At 37.9% G+C, this 23,259-nt stretch overlaps 5 protein-coding genes across 5 annotated transcripts; 3 read left to right on the forward strand and 2 right to left on the reverse strand.

Moving 5' to 3' along the window:
* Positions 1-370: 370 nt before the first annotated feature.
* LOC117636636 (translocase of chloroplast 120, chloroplastic) lies at positions 371-5,256 on the reverse strand. The gene is made up of 2 exons (XM_034371234.1): positions 5,117-5,256; positions 371-4,757 (listed from the first exon to the last, which is right to left on the reverse strand). The coding sequence occupies exon 2, from the start codon at positions 4,725-4,727 to the stop codon at positions 762-764; it is 3,966 nt and encodes a 1,321-aa protein (XP_034227125.1). The 5' UTR covers positions 4,728-4,757; positions 5,117-5,256; the 3' UTR covers positions 371-761.
* A 3,911-nt stretch (positions 5,257-9,167) lies between these two features.
* On the forward strand, positions 9,168-12,034 carry LOC117637390 (pentatricopeptide repeat-containing protein At2g21090). Its single transcript, XM_034372269.1, has 2 exons — positions 9,168-11,194; positions 11,944-12,034. Exons 1-2 carry the CDS (start codon positions 9,366-9,368, stop codon positions 11,972-11,974), a joined length of 1,860 nt encoding a protein of 619 aa, XP_034228160.1. The 5' UTR covers positions 9,168-9,365; the 3' UTR covers positions 11,975-12,034.
* Positions 12,035-12,345: 311 nt separating this feature from the next.
* On the forward strand, positions 12,346-13,791 carry LOC117637224 (PI-PLC X-box domain-containing protein DDB_G0293730-like). Its single transcript, XM_034372061.1, has one exon. It carries the CDS (start codon positions 12,651-12,653, stop codon positions 13,605-13,607), a length of 957 nt encoding a protein of 318 aa, XP_034227952.1. The 5' UTR covers positions 12,346-12,650; the 3' UTR covers positions 13,608-13,791.
* A 1,053-nt stretch (positions 13,792-14,844) lies between these two features.
* On the reverse strand, positions 14,845-18,686 carry LOC117612162 (U6 small nuclear RNA (adenine-(43)-N(6))-methyltransferase). Its single transcript, XM_034340915.1, has 8 exons — positions 18,041-18,686; positions 17,379-17,587; positions 16,810-17,275; positions 16,508-16,715; positions 15,771-15,878; positions 15,535-15,684; positions 15,382-15,451; positions 14,845-15,195 (listed from the first exon to the last, which is right to left on the reverse strand). Exons 1-8 carry the CDS (start codon positions 18,460-18,462, stop codon positions 15,128-15,130), a joined length of 1,701 nt encoding a protein of 566 aa, XP_034196806.1. The 5' UTR covers positions 18,463-18,686; the 3' UTR covers positions 14,845-15,127.
* Positions 18,687-22,534: 3,848 nt separating this feature from the next.
* On the forward strand, positions 22,535-22,888 carry LOC117638562 (chaperone protein dnaJ 11, chloroplastic-like). Its single transcript, XM_034373670.1, has one exon. It carries the CDS (start codon positions 22,535-22,537, stop codon positions 22,886-22,888), a length of 354 nt encoding a protein of 117 aa, XP_034229561.1.
* The last annotated feature ends 371 nt before the right edge of the window (positions 22,889-23,259 follow it).

Consider the following 23,259-nt stretch of genomic DNA (forward strand, 5'->3'; position numbering starts at 1 on the left):
TGAAAATTATGATCTTCAACTAACAGATTACAGAAATGAAAACTAAGTGTCACTCAGATCTCGGCAGATTCCAAGACGAGAGTTGGAAAAGTCTAATTGATGCACAATTCATAAATCTGCATCAAAAAGGCACATGCTGTCAAGAATAAGATTGCATTCCAAATACACCAAAGAGGAAAACAGCAAACACCATCTCTCAAGCAAAAGATGACCTCCTCATTTGTGAATTGTCATCCTGGTGATGGCTTACTAGACAAAGAAACTAGGGGAACCTATTGGTGCTGCTCTACCTTTCCCGAAAAAAAACTTCAAAAAAGACTAAAATGTTGATTGTTTACAGAGCCCTCTGCCACGCACAAAGAACATCAAGTAAAGAAAGTAAAACACTCAATTTTATATTCAAAGCCCTTAACCATGCACAACCAATACCAAATGACTGGAGAGAATGGAAGAGAGGCCAAGCAATCAACAACTTTGGCAATATAAATGAATTTCCACACACAATTAAGACAAAGGCCTGACTGAAAAAGAAGCAACTGTGAGTCCAGTACCTTAAGAGAACAAAATTCACCAACTGCCAGTATCTAGTTAAGAAGCTAAAATCACTATGATCAATGAAATACTAGATTGAAATGAGTTGAAACGAGCAGCTTAGAATCACTCACTAGTGGTGATGACCATCACAAGATGACCTCCTCACCCACTCTTGATGATGACCTATACCGCAAGGCAGCTGCAGCACAAATATTACTCTAGTTTCATCATTGTCCATACTGCAACTGTTGAGGATACGTGAAGAACTTTCTGAGCAGAGGAATGAGGCCGAACAAAGCTATTTGAAGCTGTTCTGAGCTATTCAAGCGCACGCTGATTTGTCCAGCCCCCCTATTATTTACATTGGCACGAGCAATCAGGTTTGTATGTCGTCCAACTGGAATCTGAGACTGTATGTTGCCTCCAATGGCAAGATCTCCATGCCAATCCATTACGGACAGCGAAAGAGTTGATAGCGAACGACCCAAAGGATAATCTTTGTCTCTCAACTGGGCCTCCAAAGTACAACCATAAGCAATATCACCACGAGCAGTCATTGCACCACCAGTCATAACCATCTGGCACCGTTTATTAGCAATAAATTTGTCTTCGACTTTCATCCCAGCTGATAAAGCATCACCCAAGAGAGTAACTGAGAGACCAGCCGTTGCCTTATTCTTCTTAAAATTACTGAACCTCGTGTCACTTCGCAGAGTATAAGCCAAGTCCTTCCCAACAGTCTGCATATCAAATCCTAATGAAGTCGCTTTCCCTTCCCCATACTTTATTGAACTAGCTACTTCCATTTGGACATTGGCATCCTTTTTATCCTTGGTAACCTGGCCAGAAAAAGACAAGGGTATTTTGTCTTTAACAACAAACAATCTTTCTGCATTTATGCCCTCATAACCAACATCATGATCCCAACCATGAGTTTCTAGAACAGGTCTTACGATCCACTGGTTGGAGGAATCTAGATATCGATAACGGTGACTTGGATTATCAGAATCAAAGGAAGCAGGTAAGGCCAAATCTGGCATGGGAACAGGAACAGATGCTGCCCCAGAACTTTCCTCTTCAACATTTTCACCATAATCATTTGGCAGTTCCATTGCTGAAGCTGCCAACTTTTTCATCAACTTCCGTCGCTTTTTCTCTTCCTTCAACTGTTTCTTCATGAAAAGCTTTTCCCTATACTCTAACTCATCAAAATATGCCTTCTTCTGAGCTTTAGAGAGTTTCTCCACCTGGGCCTTTGTCAAACGTTTAAATGGTGGCAATTCATCATATTCTGATTCATCATCAGAATCTGAAGATTCATCCAGTTCATCATCTAGACTGTCATCATCACCAAGCTGCTCCTCAGGCAGCTTCAACTGTGGTCTTGATTGAAGGAGGGATGAGAGAAGGAAAGGTAAAGGAGGTGCCCTAGACCGAGTTGCAAAAGGTTTTCCAGGTGGACTATCTTGCAACTTCAATAGGGCATTTGCTTCAGCCAGAATCTTGGATGCAAATGAGAGCAATAACAGATGAGGCTTCCAAACCTGACCATTTGGCAAAACTCTCTGTCCAGCCCTATTAGTTCTGCAAGCAGAGTGGTTCTCTACTAATGAAACAGGATTCATGAGCCGCATATCCCCGGCAGCCTGACGAATGGCTTGCTGGACAACATGAGATCGTTGAGTGACAAACATGTCATAACTAGAAGCTGTGCCATTTGGGCCATCAGGTGGAGCTGACGCAGCATGAGTCAGAACCACAATCGCATTGAACCATATAGATGCCCCAAAAATGTCTGTGATGGTGCGCAAGAGTGGCATATCACTGAAATCCCTGCTCTGCATGTCCAACCTATCAAGATACAACACAATATCTGGAGGAGTTTTCTTGATAAAGCGGTTCACAGCCAGGAGAATCTTCTCATTTTGACGCTGGTCAGACCAGGAAGGTAAAAGGCCAGGTGTGTCAATGACTCGAACTCTAATCCCTTGCACGGTCCCCACAACATCCTGTACTTTCTTAGTCCCCATCTGAAAAGCATCAGTGTTGAACTTCACTTCATCAAATATAGAATTGATGGTTGCACTTTTACCAACTCCTGTCTTTCCAAGAACCATAATTGTGCAAGCAAAATCAAGGGGTTCATTCCCTGATGCCTCAAGCTGCTCTGCCATGGCACTTGCACGGTCAAAACTAAAAGCACCAACACGGCCCCCATTTCTACCACGCAGCTGCTCAGCTAGTCCCAGTCTGTACAAAACCTGAGCCACAACAACATTATGTGGAGTCTGCCCAAGCCTATGTGCAAGACGCAAAAATTTCACTCTTATCATTTGAAGCTTTTCACGAGTCTCATCAGACTCCTCTGCCTCTCCATTAGCAGGGTCCTCAATTTGCTGGTTTTGCACATGAGATACTGTACCATTTACTCGAGGATGCTGTACCACCCTAGGTGCAGGTTCCAATAGTGGGGCAGCACGGCCAAGACCAGCTGGACGAGTAGGAGGGGTAGTGGGGTTTGTAGAATTTCCAGATGAAGAAGAATGCACTGATGGTGGCTGAATCTCTTGTTCTCTGTTCACTTTATTGATTCCCTTCTCTGCCTGAATGCTTTCTTTCTTTTCAGGCTCTTCAGGGGCAGCAACATTGTTGCAAACTTCACGAGCGATTTCATCAGCTTGCAGAGGTTGATCAACTTTGTTACTCTCTGCTCTCAAATCAGCATCACCATCCTGAATCTTCTCTGTCTGCCCAGTTGCAGATGTTTCAGGAAAAGTTGAGCTGTCTGATGTCACAGCTCTTTCCTTCCCATCCTCCCCAGACATTTGTTTATCAGATGAAATTCCTTTCAGTTCAGATTTTTCCCCATGATGCTCTGAACCCAGCAAAGTGGAAGAGTCTTTCACTTCTCCATTCCTGTAATCTTGATGTTCTGCATCTTGACAAGTCAAAGTGTCTCTTAGTTCTTCAATTTTATTATCCTCTTGCCTTGCTTCAATGCAGGGCATAGCATCTTTTGATTCAGCACTATCACCTTCTTTATGTACTGTATTTTGTGACTCCGCAACATTATCATCTTGAACCTTCAAAGGATGGCCATCTAACGCACTTAGCAGTCCCACATCCTTTTCAAGCTGAATCTTTAAGCTCGAGGAATTCTCCTCTAATTCCTGACCATTACCAGCTTCCTTCAAAATCTCCTTGTTAAATTCAGTTACTTGAGGAGAATCAAGATCAGCAGCTTCATTATCTAACTTCTCATCTGTAGGCACTGTCTCTGAAATTGAATTATCAAAAGTGTCCTTCTCAGGTTTCTTATTTTCAACAACTACATCGGGCTTTACATCAAGATCATCCCCATCTGTCAAAACTGCTGTACCAGCACCAATCTCAGAAACCTCTTCCACCCCAACTTCTTGGCTACCCACCAATCCATCAGGCTTTAGATCAACCTCATCTGCATCCGTCCAAACTCCTTTTTCCCCACCAGCACCAATCTCAAAAACCTCTTTCACCCCAACTTCTTGGCTACCCACCAATCCATCATCCGTCAATCCATTTGATTCAACATTGTCTGTTTCAGACTTCACATTCTCAGGAACTACAGACTTTACATGAACCTCATCCCCACCTGTCAAACCTGCTATTTCTTCACCAGCCCCAATCTGAGAAACCTCTTTTACTCCATCTTCTCTGCTACCCACCAACCCATCGTCTGTCAATCCATTTGTTTCATCGGTCACTGCTTCTTTTACAGTTTGTCCATCATCAATTGCGCCTGCCACTGCAGCCTCATCAACAATGTTCCCACCCACAAAACTTCCCATCTTCTCTTCACCATTCACGATTGCCTCCTCCTCCTCCTCCTCCTCATCCTCATCATCATCAGGAACCCCAATTGCTTCTTCAAAATTCTCTATACTAGGACTCTTAACAAGAACGGCCAAACCTAAACCACCAACTGTCTCAGCCTTTCTTTCTCCATCAACAGCAGCAGCATCCCCCAGATCACGTTTGGTCCCCTGCTCCTGCAAGTGTTCTTGTATCTCTATTGCCTCCTCAAAAACATCATCTTCTAAATCATCCTTGAGTCCATTAGACCCCTCTGCAACCCTCTCCTCAAAAACCTCAACTTCAACACTCTTGTTTTCTCCCACGTTAGACCCGCCAGCAATCTTATCACCATTTTCCATCCCAAATCCTCAAAATGCAGCTACAAAACCCTAGATTCACCAAAACACAGAAAACCCCAATTCTCAATAAGCACGATGATGAACAGATAATAACCATTTCAGGATCATATTATTCACCGCAAACCCCAAAGAAACCAATCATAACAAAACTCCATTGACAATTCAATTTTCACTACAAAATTCTAAATTTCCGAAACAAACAACACCATTAACATTTCCACTGTGTATATATCAATTATTAACCAATACAACAATTTAAACGAAACCCCCCAGATCCTACCATGGATTGTTATTAGGGTTTTGTGCGGAAAACAAAACACAAAAACTAAAACCAATACAAGAGAAATGAACTGAGATAAAGTAAATAACAAATAAAAGAAAAGGCTTACCAGGTTTTCTGGGTTACAGAGATAAAGGCTCTGCCTTTGGTCTCGCTTCGATTGAGAGAGAGAGAGAGAGAGAGAGAGAGAGAGAGACTGAGGTTCGAGGATTTTCTACTTTTAAGCGGACTTCGTGTTTTCGATATCTCTGCACACTCGGTACTTGGCTTAACCAGCAGAGTAATTAAGGATAAGAGTCCAATTAACGGTCCAGAATGATCCTAAGTTTTTTAATCCGACGGTCCAGAGTTTTGCATCGATATCATCGTGAAAGACGCCAATCAAGATGACGTGGACTGAAACTGATAAAAGGGTTTCCTGTTTGCCTTTTGGAATTTCACACGTGTGGATCAGCGGGTTTGGTGGCTCTCCAAGAGTCACGTGACCTGTACCGACCGTCCGATTTTGATGATGACGAATGTGGGAGGGTTTTTGTTTGCTTTGCCTGTACATCTTTGGTAAATGATGTTCACGTGACTATCACGTGATGAATTTAGGGCACCATTTCCGAGCATGCTGCACGAGTCTCACTCTCTCACATCCATTTGCTTGGTGAAAACGATGCTTGGGTGGTTGGATCTTTTCAATTAAAAAAATGTGCTCGAAGGAAATGATTTCTCCACTTACCAAAGAAATATAAAATGTGCTTGAATGTATATATTTTTAAAGAATTCCATTTTAAAAATATATTGTTGTAAATGCGTGATCAATTCCATTTTATCATGCAATTGTGATGTTACAATGTCACATATAAATTGTCGACACAGTTTTTATACTATTATATATGGATATCTACTTGACATAAATAAATTTAAGAAGTTTACCCAATATGAATGCTATAAAATCATTGTTTAAATATATTAATTACTTGAGATATTGGCGAAAGTTAAACTATATCAAATTTCATTTCATGATACGGGCGACAACTTTGTAATAAAACACCCACTAGAAATTCTTTATTGTGCTTGGTAAAATTGTTACATTAGAAACTGAATAATTGGATTATAATGCTAATTTGAGGAGGATGAGAAGAATGCTTTAATTATTGAAGTGCTTCAAATAATATATGATCTAGCTATTCTATAAGTGTGGGGTTCTACTGAAATTTGCAGAGCACTTTTCTTTTTGTACGATGATGAAGAAGATGATTACTGCGATGGTAATGGGTGGGTGCAATGAGAGATGTGAGAGAACAAGAGAGAGGTATCAAGAGCGATAGAGAAAAAGAAAGGTTGAGAGAGGATTGGGGTGGATTTTGCAGAGAGAAACTGTGAAAGAGAAGATGGGGGGGCAATATTGTTTTTTCTTTTCTTTTCTTTTCTTTTTCTAAGTGGGATGTGTGGGTTGATGTTATTTCATTTTAAATTTTTTTTAAATGATAATTCTAGTCTCTATATATTATAATTTTATTCTTTTAAAAAAAACTAGTTATAAAAAATGATTTTCTTTTTTAGATGAGACATTAACAAAAGTGCCTAAAACTATTGAAATTTTTTTTTTTTTATATAAAAAATTAAAGAAAGTTATATTCTTTTTTTAGATGAGACATTAATAAAAATTATATTACTTTGAAAAAAAAAACTAGCATTATATTCTTTTTTAGATGAGACATTAACAAAAATTATATTACTTTGAAAAAAAAAAACTAACATATTGATTACATAATGCATTTTTAATTAAAGTTACACATTTTTTGTTTTTGCTATTTTCAAATTGTACTACTAAACACATTTTAACTGTTTTCATTTTCTACAATTGTTTTCCAATTAAGTAACTAGACACATTCTTGAATCTTGAAAATGCAAATTCTTTATCTCGTTTTCATTTTTTGAAAATATTATCCGAAAACTTTATCAAACGGGCCCAAAAGGTTCATCTTGGGTCCCATAATTTTAGGGTCAAACGTTGATAAGACAAAATTAGATTATCACCCATTTTTTTATATGAAATGAATATTTTTTTTAAAGGTAATTAATATCAAAATAATACAATTGATACTGTAAATTAATCTAATATACAGGGTGGGGAATTTAAACTTAGGTGTAAGGGTGTGATCTCACTAACTAACTTCTAACCCACATCTACTAACCTAGTTTCTTTTTAATTACTATTCTAGGATCCTTTAAAATTTATGAAAGAAAGTGAGAGGTATATATATATTTTTTAGTCAATTCTATGAATGTCATTTTATTAGTTTGGTCATGCTAATGGCTAATTAGGGCATCTTCATAAATTTAAATAAAACACATTCGTTCTCATCTACTTGTTATACATGATGACTAATGAACCATTGGGTTTTGGAGCTTAAAATTGTCATTTGGTCGATGGAAAGAAACAAAATTTGCAGCATCATTACATGATAAATTAAGATTACATAAACCAGTTGCTATGTATTGATTGAGTCATTGACATGTGGGAAGGTTGTAAGAGTTGTGACTCATCATCATTCACCACTCATGTTTTGTACAAACACGAAATTGCTAGCATAATATGATGGATAATACGTTTTTTTTATTTTTTTTATTATTTTTTTATTTTTTTATTTTTTATTTTTTATTTACCTGAAAAGTCAAAATCAATATTCTAGGGCAACGGGCATGATGAAATGAAACAATGAATATGGATAATAAGTAATATGTTAATAAAATGGATGTCAGTTGTTAATACTTAATTCAGTTATTAATATGGGATTTGGTACAAGAAGTCAAATGTCTCGATTAAAAGCACACAATTTTAATTAAAAGAGGGTGAAATAGTAAAACACCACTGATTTTTTTATTTTTTTTTTTAAGAAGGAAAAATGCTAGATGATCAGTTTGGATTGTTATAGGTTTAAATGCTTGATTAATTCTAAAGCTATAATGAGAAATGAAAATGCGAGTGGGATTCACGCAAAGAATTCAATTTTTGATTTTGGAGGAATTGAATTTTTTGTTGGAGGTGGTATTCTAATTTCTGAATAACTAACCCATTATGAATTCATATTTTTTTATCCATTATATCATCACATAATTTTTAAAATTTAAAATTTTTTATTTACTTTAACCCAACAACAAGGGCATTTTAGCAATCAATTTGGTTTCAATTCCAATTCATGAGAATTTAGTAAACAACTTATAAGAAATCAATACCATCCTTACCCCAATTTCATATATTTTAGTAAACAAATTTAATAAGAAATAAATACAATGTAATAAGTTTCTTATTAAATGTGGGAGCCCAAATTAATCCCCAATATAGTAGTTACTTTCTATATACCATAAACCTAAGGAAGTAAAGTTATAATGAAACAAAGCGGTCCACCTCGCTTTATGATCGAGAGCTAAAGGTGCGCATCAAAACCGTGCCAAATCGTGTCAATTCCATGTCGTCTTATTTGGTGTTAAAGTGTAAACGGGATGATACCGTGTCATCCCTTTACTGTTTGACATGATACTGGTTCCAGATTTGTAATCCCGTTTGGTGTCATACCGTATCGAACAGTACCAAAAAAATAATAAACCCCAATTTCATATTCCTCATCTCCCTCAAACATTTCAACTCCAGCTTTGTTTCCTCCGTCTCTCTTCTCTTCTCCTTTCCTTCCCTCTATTCTATCTGTTCTTCTCCCTTATCTTCTCATTTCCTTCCCTCTATTCTTCTCTCTCTCTCTCTCTCCAAAGTGTATAAAACCGGTAGAAAAGGAAAGCCCCAAAGTGTATAAACAAACTATTGAATCTTGATTGTTTGTAAACTTTGTATCATGATTGATTTATAAAAATTCCAAGATTTCTGAATTTTTGCAGGATTTTTTACGGTTTGAACGTGTTCTCAAAAACTCTCATTCCGTGTCATTCCATCCCAATTCCCCTATCCGAGATTGACACCAGGATGACCTCCATCCTGTGTTATCCCGTACCGTGCCCACCCCTACTGAGAGCTATATGACAAGTAATTCAAAATATTTACCCTTATATCCGAGGTCCTAAATTTAATTCCCCACTCCTCTAATGTCGTTGATATCCAAATAATAAATTAAAAACATATATATTATTGAGAAAAAGAAAGCGGGTTAAGGCCCACCCGAGTTACATGGTACGCATCAAAACATCGGATCAGTATGTGTACGAGCCCACATTGTCACTGTCAATTCAACCATTACCACCGGCAATGCTTGCCGTCGCCGGAGCAAAACCCTCAAGGCCCATAACCACCGCCACCACCAACCCACCGTAGATGAAGAGACTTCAGCACAAACCTCTCATGGTTTCACTCTGCAATGCCCTCTTTCTCTTCCCCAACTCTCACTCTCACCAAGCCTAACAAACGCCTCACCGCCAAGCCTCCCTGCGTCGTCCAATCTCTCCTCAAACTCTGCTCTCAAGGCCACCTCTCGCAAGCCCTCTCGTCCCTCGACCTGTTAGTTCAAAAGGGCATCCGCTTACCCACCAAGACTCTCGCTTTCCTCATTCAACAGTGTGGAGCCACTGGGTCTCTCAGAGAAGGCAAATGGGTTCACATCCATTTAAGGCTCACTGGTTTCAAACACCCCCCAACGTTTCTAGCCAACCATTTGATTGATATGTACTTTAAATGCGCAGATGACGTTGAGGCCCGCAGGGTGTTCGATAAAATGTCTGTTAGGAATTTGTATTCTTGGAACAATATGCTTTCTGGGTATGCTAAAATGAGGAATCTGAAGGAGGCGAGGAGTTTGTTTGATAAAATGCCGGAGAAGGACGTGGTGTCGTGGAACACCATGGTGATTGGTTATGCCCAGAGTGGAGTTTGTGATGAGGCTTTGAGGTATTATAGAGAGTTAAGGAGATTGTCAATTGGTTACAATGAGTTTAGTTTTGCTGGTGTTTTGACTGTATGTGTGAAATTGAAGGAATTGGGGCTTACTAGGCAAGTTCATGGGCAGGTTTTGGTTGCTGGATTTTTGTCAAATGTTGTGCTTTCTAGTTCGCTTGTTGATGCTTATACCAAGTGCGGGGAGATGGGAGATGCTAGGAGATTGTTCGATAACATGCCAGTGAGGGATGTTCTTGCTTGGACCACACTAGTTTCGGGGTATGCCAAATGGGGTGATATGGAATCAGGTAGTGAATTGTTCAGTCAGATGCCCGAGAAGAACCCTGTATCATGGACAGCTTTGATTTCCGGCTATGCTAGAAATGGTCTGGGGTATGAAGCCCTTGCATTGTTTACGGAGATGATGTTGTATCAAGTTAGACCTGATCAGTTTACCTTTAGTAGTTGCCTTTGTGCTTCTGCTAGTATAGCTTCACTTAAGCATGGTAAACAAGTACATGCATCTTTAATCCGAAGTAATTTTAGACCCAACACAATTGTTGTGAGCTCTCTTATAGATATGTATTCAAAATGTGGGGATTTAGGGGCTGGAAAGAGAGTTTTCAAGCTCATGGGTGATAAGCAAGATACTGTATTATGGAACACATTGATATCTGCCTTAGCACAGCATGGTAACGGTATAGAGGCAATGCAGATGTTTGAGGACATGATCAGATCAGGAGTCAAACCGGATAGGACAACTGTTGTCGTCATTCTCAATGCGTGTAGTCATTCTGGTCTAGTGCAGGAAGGGCTTAGTTTTTTCAAGTCCATGATTGGTGATCATGGCATTGTTCCTGATCAAGAACATTATGCATGCTTGATTGATCTCTTGGGTCGAGCTGGATGTTTTGATGAATTAATCAACCAGCTCAAGAATATGCCATGCAAAGCTGGCGATCAAGTTTGGAATGCGTTACTTGGTGTCTGTAGAATTCATGGAAACACAGAGCTGGGAAGAAAAGTGGCTGAACACCTTATTGAATTGGAGCCTCAATCTTCTGCTGCTTATGTACTACTTTCAAGTATATATGCTGAACATGGTAAATGGGAGTTGGTAGAGAAGGTGAGACAACTTATGGATGAGAGACATGTGAGGAAAGAGCGAGCCCTTAGTTGGATAGAAGTAGAAAATAGAGTGAATGCTTTCACCGTATCAGATCGGTTGCATCCTCTGAAGGAAGAAATATACTTGGTTTTGGAACAGTTAGCTGGCCAGATGGAAGAAGATGCTTCAGTACCTAATGCTGTGAGGTAAAAATTTGATGTTTTGTTACCTTGCGAGGCGGTAAGAGGGAGAAGAAGTGATATACCATATCCATTCAATTTTTTTTATAATTTGTAACATGTTTTGAAGCTACTGTTTTTAGATTCGTTAGATTTAAATCTCCACAATGACACACTTGCGAGATTTTTCAATAAAAATCTAAGTTTCTGATCCCGTGGAGGGTATTATGCTTTGTTTGCATAGTTCTTTTCTCTCATTTTCTGTACAAGACAAGCTTTATCCTCAGGCCTGTTATACTACACTTGAGTGACTTTTCCACTTAAGCAACATGGAGTTTTCAACTTTAGCTACATGGAGTTTTCAACTTTCAATTGGTATGCATATAACTGCAAAGTATGCTCATTTCTCATTTAGACCACAACAAGCTCAGGCTCTAAGTTTGGGCGTGCTGTACATACTTGACCCAACTTGAATGTTGAAACTTATATTAGGCATGGGCTTCCATTTGGCTTTAGTTTGGTTGGAACTTGGATTGAACTATGGCTGAATTTTGTGCTAAGCCTCTGTAGAAAGTCTCATAATCTTTTTAACCATAATGAATTTTTGTTTCTCAGAAGTTTTCATATCGTCTATTGAAACAGTAGAGAAAACCATCTTGACATTTGGACAGGAAGACAAAGCTTTACGGATGATTATACATGTCATCACAAATTATGTTATTATTATTTTTTTTTTATACAAATGATATTCTACTTTAATTTAATCTAAATTACAGGGAGGGGGATTCGAACTCGGATGCAGAGTGAAGAGCACATCCGCTCTAGCTAACTTGGCTAAGCTCATGTCTGCATCACAAGTAGTGTTATGGTCTGCTATTGATAGTAAATGTTTCTGTAATGAGCATCTCTGGTAAATTCTATTGACCAGATCAGTAGACAGTAATGCTACACCAGGGTTAAAACCTAAAAAAAGTGAGGAACAAAATTATTCTTCTAGATACTACGGTTTCTTGTTATGGGAAACAATATAGAAAAGATAATCAAAACCAACAGCCAACAGCTCACATAGCTTTGGACAACCATACAAGTGGAACAACCAAAGAAGAAGATTAAATAAAATCGATGAATACAATTGGACCAGCAAGACAAGATGATCAATTATGACTCTCCACCAATAATTCAATCAAATGGGCGACCCACCAAGATAAAGGTAATACATCTAGATCCAGTCCTAATCAAAATCTTGTCAATAATTATTAAAAATTTATGCACTAATGAACAATAATAAGTTTTTGTACGCATCAATAGGTGCTGCCACAATAAAAATCTGTTGTCTGACGTTACAATGCTTCCTATTATGACCCACAAAAACCTTTTACTTTTCTCTGCATAGCTTGCTCCTATTTACAGCCAGAAAGAGGCAGAAGAGGAGGAAGAAGAAGAAGATAGAATCCGTTCTGCTTCTTCGTTTTTCATATTGGAGATGGGTTCTCATGTCTCTAAGCAGGTAGAACGGCGAAAGGCGATTTCGACGGAGAAGAAAACTCTATGTGATCTTCACCAAAACTGTGGTGAGGAGTTTCCAGGCTGTGACTACAAGCCTTCAGACAGGAAAAACTGGATGGCTGGCATCAACCCTGAGAAAGTTCATATAAACAAGATCGTATGGCCAGGAACACATGACTCTGCAACCAACAAGATTGGATTTCCAGCCATCACTAGGCCGTTTGCTCAATGCCAATCTTTGTCCATCTACCAGCAGCTTGTGAAAGGCACCAGAGTTCTTGATATTCGAATTCAGGAGGATCGCCGCGTCTGCCACGGGATTCTCCTCACTTACAGCATAGATGTTGTGATCAATGATGTCAAGAAGTTTCTATCCGAAACACAGTCTGAGATCATAATCCTTGAAATCAGGACTGAGTTTGGACATGAAGACCCTCCGGACTTTGACAAGTACTTGGTGGATCAACTTGGAGAGTTTTTGATCCATCAGGATGAGCATGTCTTTAACAAGACAATCGCGGAATTGCTGCCAAGGAGAGTGATATGTGTGTGGAAGCCGAGGAAGTCACCTCAGGCCAAGGCAGGGAGCCCTCTGTGGAATGCAGGGCACTTGAAGGATAACTGGATCGACACGGATTTGCCATCCACGAAGTTCGAAAGCAATCTGAAGTATTTGAGTGAGCAGCCACCAGTTTCAACAAGGAAATTCTTTTACAGGGTGGAGAACACAGTGACACCTCAGGCTGATAACCCGGTTTTATGTGTGAAACCTGTGACCGGTCGGATTCATGGATTCGCAAGGTTGTTCATAACTCAGTGCTTCTCTAAAGGTGTTGCAGACAGACTGCAAATCATATCCACGGATTTTATAGACGAAGATTTCGTCGATGCATGTGTTGCAGCTACATATGCAAGAGTTGAAGGAAAAGCCTGAAGAAGCTGAACTTGCTCCTTGTTTGTGTGCAGTGTGTAGTTTTTTTTCCTCGTGTTGATAAAATCTTCCTTCCCACTATGTAATTTAATTCAATCCATTTTTTCTTGTTATTGTTTCTGCATCCGTGGAATTTGTACTGTTATTGCAGATTGATAAGGAAAAGAAACATTTTCTACGAGCAAAAGACCTTGAAATTGAAAGTTAGAATTTCAAAAACCTTAAAGAATCATATGATTTGGTTTGCAACATGGAGTGGTTGAGTGGATAATTGGCCTTTGGATGTCTATTGCTCAACTGCTTTTTGGTTTTTCAGTAACCAGACGATTTTCTTGGTTAAGGCCGAAATTCTTTTTGTCGGCAGGAAGAAAGAATAGGAAAACTAGTGTCATTTTCCGACGAGGAAAGAATCATATGCAAGGTACAATTTTTAGCTGATTATTTTCCAGTTCTCTATGGCAACGGTATAGCCGTGCGGCTATACTATTGTTAAAAAGAATTTATTAAACAGACCCCAGTACAGCCAGGCAGCTATACTATTTATTTAAAAAAATTAAATTAAAAAAACCTTACATACCTAAACCCACGTTCATTCAGAACACCATTCCTAATTACTTCAACAATTCAGAACCACAGAACCCAGCCACCGCCATTTTCATTCAAAAGTCGCACTACCACTCATTTCTTCTCGGGGACGATGAATTTCGGCGAGCAAAACACGTTTCGGGAGTCGTTTGGCCTCCTCGACCAAGCTTTCCTGGCCGGCATCAATTTCTTCGACTATGCAGAAATGTATCCAGTGGTTCAGCGAGCCCAGACTCAGGGGAGGAACGAGGAGCGTCGTTTTGGCAACCAATCTTGCTTGATTTGTGCATGCCAATTTCTTGATGAAGTTGACTTATGTTAGTTTTCCTATCCTGTCCTAAGCAGTTCTTGAAGAAATTCAAATGAATATTCTGGGCTAATTAGTAGTATGAATAATATAAAATTAGCTTGAAAAGTGGATATATTATTTTTAAATAGTATAGCCGTGCGGCTATACAAAATAAAAAAACCCACCTATAGTTAAATAGTATAGCCGCGCGGCTGTACTATTTGAAAATTTTGAACCCCAAGTATAGCCGGGCGGCTATACTATTTATTATATTATATTTAAAAGTATAGCCGGCCGGCTATACTATTTATAAAAAAAAAAAATTACATTCAAAATGTGAGAACAACAATAAATTAAGAGTACGGCTGGCAAAACAACAAAGCGAAAGCTGTGTTCAATTCAGTACATTCAACCAATGGGGATTGGGATATCAACAAAGAGAGAGTTCCTCAAGAGTTGAGAAAACTGGATCCAAGATTGCAAGGAAGAAAATGAGGACACACAGAAGAAAGCATTTCCTACTTAGTGTCTTCTAATTGATTTCTACCCACTTCATGTAAAAAGTTACTTCAGATGTGCCTATATCATATGAAAGAATTTCTGTTATATTTGCTGGAATTAGATTAGACAAGGAAACGTCTACCACGGTCTACTTCCTTCTACAGAATTTCTGTTTCAGATCTTCCTCCAAGCGTTGGAATATCGATGAGAATGATCCTGCAATTAACATAAGGAAGGTTATATTGAATCGATGTTGCCTACAAGAAGTCACAATGTTACTAGAGTGTCAGCAATGCCAAAACCATGCAACGCATATTTATATAGTTTTGAAGCTGAAATATTAATAGCAGATTGAAAGCAATATAACAAGTATTAGAACTTAAAAAATAGGTGGGTGAAAACCTGAAACTTGACTCTCTCTCTGCTGTAGAGAGCCTTTCACCAGAAGTGTGCCTGGGATTTGCTGAAAAACCTATAAAGAAAAATTTGTAAAAATCAAGCGCAACTTTAAAGACAATGTCACCAAATACAAGCCCAGCAATGACATAATCGTACCGAAACACGGAAACTTAGGTTATTGGGAGGCAGGTTCAAACAGCTTGAGCTTATAGTTGCCTCTTGCACATCTTCACAACTAGCAACTCTACCACAATGTTGTGACTCACTCTTCAAGACTGCATCTAAGTGATCTTTTGTTGTAGTGACCTATTAAAATTAAATAGTGCTGCATATAAGTACACACCATATCATTTGATAAATAAACAGAATAACAAATTAACAGATGTGCATACATCAACTGTAAATGAGGATGTGTTCAGGTTACACAATGCACCACTACTGCAGAAAAAGGATTCGACTGATTGCAATACATTTATGGCACTGAATTTTCGGTCGAGGCCCTACAAAGTAGACAAGGTGTGGGATTAGACATCACATTAGTAGGAACAAGACAATAACAAAACACAAGAGATGATGAGAATTATGATATGAAGCGATGTAACTGAATAATCATTGATACCCATTGTATGCCTACATAAACACATATTTGCTTATTACAGAAACAAAAGATATCTGCTAGTGCATACTTTGGCATAAAAAATGGAAGGTAAAATAAAACCTTTTCAGCTCACTGCTCTACGCATTCAAATTTAAGGAAGCCATAATGCTATACAAATTATTCAGCAAGTTACATGCACAGGGAAGGACTAAGAACTATTCATCTTTCAATAATTTGACATGCTCATAAAAAGCTCAATAAAATCAATCTTGGAGGTCGCCAGTTAACATTAGAATAATGGTATAATTGCCACCAGCCCTCATACCAAGCTAGTTCCTCCTCTTCTCTAAAAGAAGGTTGGTCATTCAAACAATCAAATGGGTGGGTGTTTGTTGGGTCATGGGGTTTGGGGGAATCCTTAACCTCATGTTAAGAACTCATAGCTTCAGATTTGCAACATTCAGAATATCAGGTAGATGCATTTCTGATATTGGAAAAGATTGAAACCACAGAAAAGTAGGACAAAGAAACCTCAAGCATGAAAGAGAGGTTGTTCTTCACAGCCACATGAGATGATGCAATCTTCTTGGCAGGGGGCAAAAAGGACCAGGCCAGCCCCCATCGACATGTTTGGCCTTGAACAAATTCAGTTGTCTTTACCATGGTAGCTCCAACTTCCCAAAGCTTTGATGTTAGGATTTTGAGGTTGAATTTCCTCCCAACCATTGATGTGTACCACCTGCAAGTCAAGGGTGAGACATAAGCGCTCTAAGAAAACTACCTTGGGACAGAGGAGATTTGGGAAGAGCATAATGCATAAAAAATAATTTTACCGAAAAGTATGCTTCAACGTGACACTATCTTCAATAATGCGAGTGATGAAAGCCTTTTCTCCACCAGGACAAATCATCTCCATTGGGGTCCCACCACATGAAGTTTTTGGATTTAGTCCTGCTTCCTCCATGGTCTCAAAAAATGGAGGGTTACACATGCAGAAGTCAAACTCCTCACCCTCCCTAACCACACCGAGAAGAATAGGTGGCCCGCAATACCTCTTATTTGCATTAGGATTCAGATTGGAGGAATTGGATGAAGAGGAAGGTGAAAGAGCTGTTTCCCTTCCCATATTTTCAGTCAAATCTATTTTGCTTGAAGTACTAACCAGCATCTCATTGTGTGATCCTTCAAGTGGAAGGGTCTCTTTGCCATTTTCAACCTTTCTAATTTCAATTAGTTCCGAGATATGTGGATTATCTCTAACATTTTTCTCTGCCCATTCGAGTGCTACATCAGTCACATCTGCAACCAAAGTCAGTTAATATGAATTTTTGTTAGGTTCTAAGCAGACATTAATACATTCAAAAATCCAAGTATGTACTAACTAAAACAACTAATGAACAACCTGACCCAACAAAACTCCACCCCAGAAGAGATGCACCAAGAAGTGGATATATGCAGTTTGCTCCAATTCCGATATCAAAGCCCCTCATTTTATCACCACCATTGCTTGTAGGCTTCACAATGATGTCAGACGAGAGAAGATCTTCAATCCAATGAATGTAATTCGATCTATTGGGCACTGTAGGGCATAGCTGCCCATCAGGAATCCACCTGGGAAATCAAATGCACAATCAACGTACTACATATACGGACCGCCATGACAATTCAACTTCATTAACTGAATAGACTTCAAGTATTCAAGTAAAACTAAGATGATACTACAACCGCGGGTATCTTTAAGTTGATCAAACAAGTAAAACTCAAAGGCTGCAATACTATGTCTAACTTTTGAACCAAAATAAGGTGGCAACGGTTTTGAATTCAGTGATAGAACTAAAAGCATTGGATACAGCAGACACACAAAATCTGTAGAACGAAAACATATTCAGCTAAAAGAGGAAATTGGGCAGCCTCAAAGTCAAAACAATTAAGAAAACGAAAAATATACAAGTTTTCAAATAAAAAAACAGAAACAAACCAGAGCACCCACATTCACAACTCTGTATTCTAAATTCCAACAATTACCCAAGTAACCAAACTAATATTTTGAATAAGAGAAGTTACCAATTGAGGCGGTGGTCGTGGAGGAGCAGGACCCGGGTGAGTTCCCGGGTGGCGTTGAAGTCGGTCCAGTCGATTCTGGGTCGACCATCTCGGGAAAAGAAGACGAAGGGCTTGAAAGAGGGGTAGAGAGAAGCCAAGTGAGCGAAGTCGGGTGGGTTCTCGGAGTATTTGTTTCTCGGGTGGGTCGTGGGTCGTTCCTCCCTTCTCTTCCTCTTCTTCTTCTTATTCTTGTTCGTCAGCATTTCACATTTGGCTCTGTGAGACTTAGCCCATGAGCTAAATAAGCCAACCATCAATTTATGGCCTTCTATGTCTGAGTCGCTATCATCATCCCCACGCAAAATGGCATCATTGAACTCCTTCACTTGTTCATCCAGCTTTTCCACCTGTTCGTCCAGCTTATCCAGTTCACTGTTTTTCATGGGGTTTAAGAGATGAAAAGAAAATTGAGATTGAATGAGAGGTATGCTGAGAAGGGTGTTACTTGGGGTCTTGCAGATGGCTTGGGACAAAAGGGTATTTGACCACCTGCTGAAGGAGGGAGGAGGGAGGAGGGAGGAGGAGAATTCTGGTGTTTTAAGTTGGCAATTTCATCTCTCCCTCCCACATTCATAGAGACCGCAACGTGGCCGTTAATGGGTTAGCCAGCTTCAATTTTGGCTTAGCTCTTTCTAATGTAAATAATGGGCTTAGTTTTGGGCTTACACAAGTTGGATCTCATCTCTCCCCAAATTTCTTTTGTGGAGGTTAGTTAAGGGTGATCCATTTTGTATGGATACAAATACGAGATATGAAATACGATGCCGCACAATACGAGTATACATTAAAGTTTGAGTCAATGAACGGGTATTTATTGGCTCAGCCTTATAGGGTACATGTATTGTATTGTATATTGTAAGATCCACTTGCGTAGACAACTGACAACTATTTGAAGCTGAACTAATGGATCTTTTTCTTCTTCTCCCAAATATGGATAGACTTAGGATTTCAAAATGAGGTGGACTACATTTACTTTATGGGTGAGTTATTAGATTTTAGGTCAGGTTAAACTTTATAGTAATTTTGGCTTACCTCATTCAAATTCAATTTTCCTTACCTGCAACCCTTCACTTTTTGTCCTTATAAATATACGCAATTTTTATAAATAAAAATCTATAACTAGGATCCAACTCATCAAATTACCTTATCAAGCTCAAAATCTGATTTATTATCCATTTTAATCTCCCAAAATACCACTATTTAAAATTCAACGTTTTATGTAGTGGTGTTTTAAATTTAGTTCCTCAATTTATTGTGGTGATTCCCTCCAAAATTTTGATCTTTAAATCAATCATCATTAATTGTCCGTTTATTATGGGTATCATATTCAATATACGTATTTTTTTAATATAGAAATAATGAAAAATAGGTACGTTATTTTGTAAATATGTTTTTAATTCATAAAAAGTGTTTAATAAAAATTCTATTACAAAGTAACATACCTATTTTTGTATAGAAATAATGTACTTATTTTCTTACATAGTCGGTACAAAAAAATTCATTCATTCAACCTATATATTGTTTTACCTTTTTTTTTTTTTTTAAATACATATAATCATCTAATTAACGTACCTATTTTTTCTACAAGTATTGTACCTATTAATGTACCTTTTTTCTACGAGTATTGTACTTATTAACGTACGATTTTTTCTATGAGTATTGTACATAATATTAGAATATTTATTATACATCTATATTATTGGAGGATATTAGGTAATGTTTAAATATAATTGAAGAATGTATAATAAAATTCATTTACTCGACATATAGGAGGTTTTTTTTTTTTTTTTTTTTTGGGTCAAACATATAGGAGGTTAGAGCATCTAGAATCATGCTCCATATTTTTTAGTTAAAATTTAGCTAAAAACACACAAAAGTTATTTTAGGAGCTCACTATAAAATTTGAACTTCAATCAAACTCCCTAGTTTCATGAGTCATAAATACTACAGTTATTTTTTAATTCAATATGATTGGTTCATCTCTTTTAAAAATAATATAAAAATATAGTTAACATTAATTAAAAGTTTAACCTATGCATAAAACAAAGCAACATTAAATTATATGGAGCCAATAGGAGTCTTTTCTCTCTTCTCATATTTAGAAGCTCCTAGAGGTCAAAACCCGAGCCCCTTTCTCCTAAAAAACACTCTTAAAGCCTTTTTCACTTTGAGGGGGAAGGAAGCCATTGTTCTTCCCCTCCCCCCCTTCTCCCCTCTTCTCTTCCTCTCTTCCTCCTTTCACCTCTTCCCCTATTTTCAGAGACAAAGGGTTTTCCCTATTTGTCTTAGTTTTGTTATGATTTTCATCCAACCATTATAGGCGGCTGCGGCTCAGCGTCGGATCTTCACCTGCATTTCGGCGTCGGATCTCCACCACCATCTTTTTTGCAATTTCTTTATGTTTGGAATAAGTTGCAGAGACTCTTTGGGTTCTCTGTGTAGTTTTCACCTCTCCTTTTGTGAGAGTTTTTCATCTCTCATTGGTGAGAGTTTTATTTGTATTGTTATGGCTTGATTTTTTTCAAGCTTTATCTTTTTTTTATTATTCTAAGTTTGCAATCTTAGTTGGGATGCCTATGCCAGAGTTTCATCGATCTTGCCTGATCGTTAGTGGAGACATACCTGATTTTCTTAATTTTGATATTAGACCGCTCCGTTATTGTAATAGTCTTTTTGTGGCTAGTTTGTATTGGCCCTTTGTGGCTAGTGGCTTTTTTGGCTGAATTATGAATGCAACCATAGAATTTCTCAACCAAAAAAAAAAAAAACTCCTAGAGGTCTCCCTATTTTAGGATGTGGTTTAGGGTGTCCATTGTGGATGCTCTTAGGAAGGAATATTTGAAGTAATTTGATTGTAGCCCATTATTTATGGGAGTGGAAACATGAATGTGCAATGAGGTATTATTCATTTGCCTTAATTAGGTGATTGGAAAACAGTTAGCAACTAAATAAATATCTAGTGACATAATTTGTAAATAAATCAACCTACATGGACACATTTTATCCCAATTTAAAATTAAATCTTACCTAAATATTGTATTATTGTTAGGTTATTGTCTATAATTTTTAAATTATAAGAGCCTATTTTAGTATGACCCTAAATTTTAAAACCTATATACTAACTCGTATGCGTTCCTCACCACCGTCATGCACATGAAGCAAGGATCTAGACAACTGTTCAACATCCGTTTCTACTACATTACAAGACTTCGTTCTCAATCTAAACCCAACAAAAATTCAAGATAAAGGAGGGAAAAAATCAAATGCAAAAATATATTAATTCAAATTACACTGTAACTATGAAACCCTTCAAGAAATTCTCGACTCCACTACCAGAACAAGAAAAACTCATAGTGCAGTTCCTAAAGTTCAACAAGAACACAATCACCAATTAAATTAAGCCACCGAATACCTTCCCATATAGGGGAGATGCCTTCACTTTACTTCTCCTTTCATTTTCTGTCCTCCCACCTAGGTAGGCACACAAGTTGTGGACCCAAAAAGACTCCTAATTTCTCCGTTCTTTTTAAATAAAGTGGACTCCTCCACTTTATAAAAGGAGGAAATATTTTCCTCGTTACTTTAATTTAAGGTGTATATTTATTATTATTTTTAATATTTTATATTTGTTTATAAACTTAATTATAGTTAATTTTTTATTTTATATTTATAAAATTATGATTATGTTCGTGAATTTGTGTCAAATATTAAAAAATATGATAAAATTACACTTGAAATTAAAATAATGAGTAAAAATACTCTCATGTACAGGTCCAGAGACCAAATGGCAGGTGAGGTGGGGCCAATGAAAAATACATAGGCCAAGGAACAACTCACAAGCGGATAGTCATATTATTACAATGCCAAAAGGAGTGGGCCCAGCTTTATCAGTATATATACAGTAAGGAAAAGTGGGACCCGTGAAGAAAGGAGATGTTTATCCATATCACCTGAGTCAGCACAGTGCTTCATCCCTATATGGATAAGCCCTTTGCATGGTTGTAAGTTGTAACTTACAAGAACAACACAATTTTGTGTACAATCCGTGTTATTAATTATCTTTGCATCAAAGAAAAATGTAGATCATATGAGAGAAAAGGAAATGATATTTAATAATGCAGATAAGAGTTAGTTTGTGGATCATTCATATATAGAACTATGTGATTCAGAAAATTATAAGTAAATCTCGCATATGTGTAATCATCGACAACAAATATCAATATTGCATTATAAGAATTAATATGTGTAATCATCGACAATAAATATCAGTATTGCATTATAGGAATCAATTTATGTCTATTAGGCTTCCCAGCTCTATATAAACCAACACACACCTCTCTCATATTCAATTCCTCAAGCCCTTAAACACTACCTTAACATTTGCCTCAATCCTCTCACCTCAATTTCCTGCCTCAAAACCCAGCACTTAACCAACAAGGTTTCAAAACTCCATCCATGGCTGCAGTCAGCTCAACTTCCACACTGTACGAGGTTCTTGGGCTCACAATGGGTGCAAGTGGGCATGAGATCAAGGCAGCCTACAGGAGCCTAGCCAGAAGCTGCCACCCAGATGTTGTGGCCATGAACCAAAAACAGACGTCCGCTAATGAGTTCATGAAAATCCGTGCAGCTTATGCAATCCTATCAGACCCTGATAAAAGAGCAAACTATGATAGGGATCTCTACATGTGTCCACAGCCTTTTCGCTCTTCTTCCTATTCGTCTGCGAGCATGGCGGCAGCCGCCTCAGCAATGGCGGGGTCTTCGAGACGGACTTACCGGAATTGGGAGACCGATCAGTGTTGGTAGCTCAAAACAGAGAAAACAGGGGAACCCCCTTTTAAGTACTTATATATATATATATTTTATGTTACAATATTGCTGCTTCTTTTCTTTATGATTTTTTTGGTGGACAAATGTTGTCTGAAATGAACAGAACATCAAACATGACACATCAAAACCAATTAATAATTAACAGATCCCACTAGCATTATTTATTTGTTTTATGGATTTTTTCAGATTAAACTAAGGGAAGACACATGCAGCAACAGCACCAAGAACATTTAATAATGGTGAAAAACAAAATTAAGAATGAAAAAAAAAATCAAGAAAAAAGTTATTCATCTATGGCCACAAATCAGTCTGTTATCAACTATATAAGTCACCATCAGGCATGAATT

The sequence above is a fragment of the Prunus dulcis genome, chromosome 8 (genome assembly GCF_902201215.1).
Source record: "Prunus dulcis chromosome 8, ALMONDv2, whole genome shotgun sequence".
NCBI classification, from domain to species: domain Eukaryota; kingdom Viridiplantae; phylum Streptophyta; class Magnoliopsida; order Rosales; family Rosaceae; genus Prunus; species Prunus dulcis.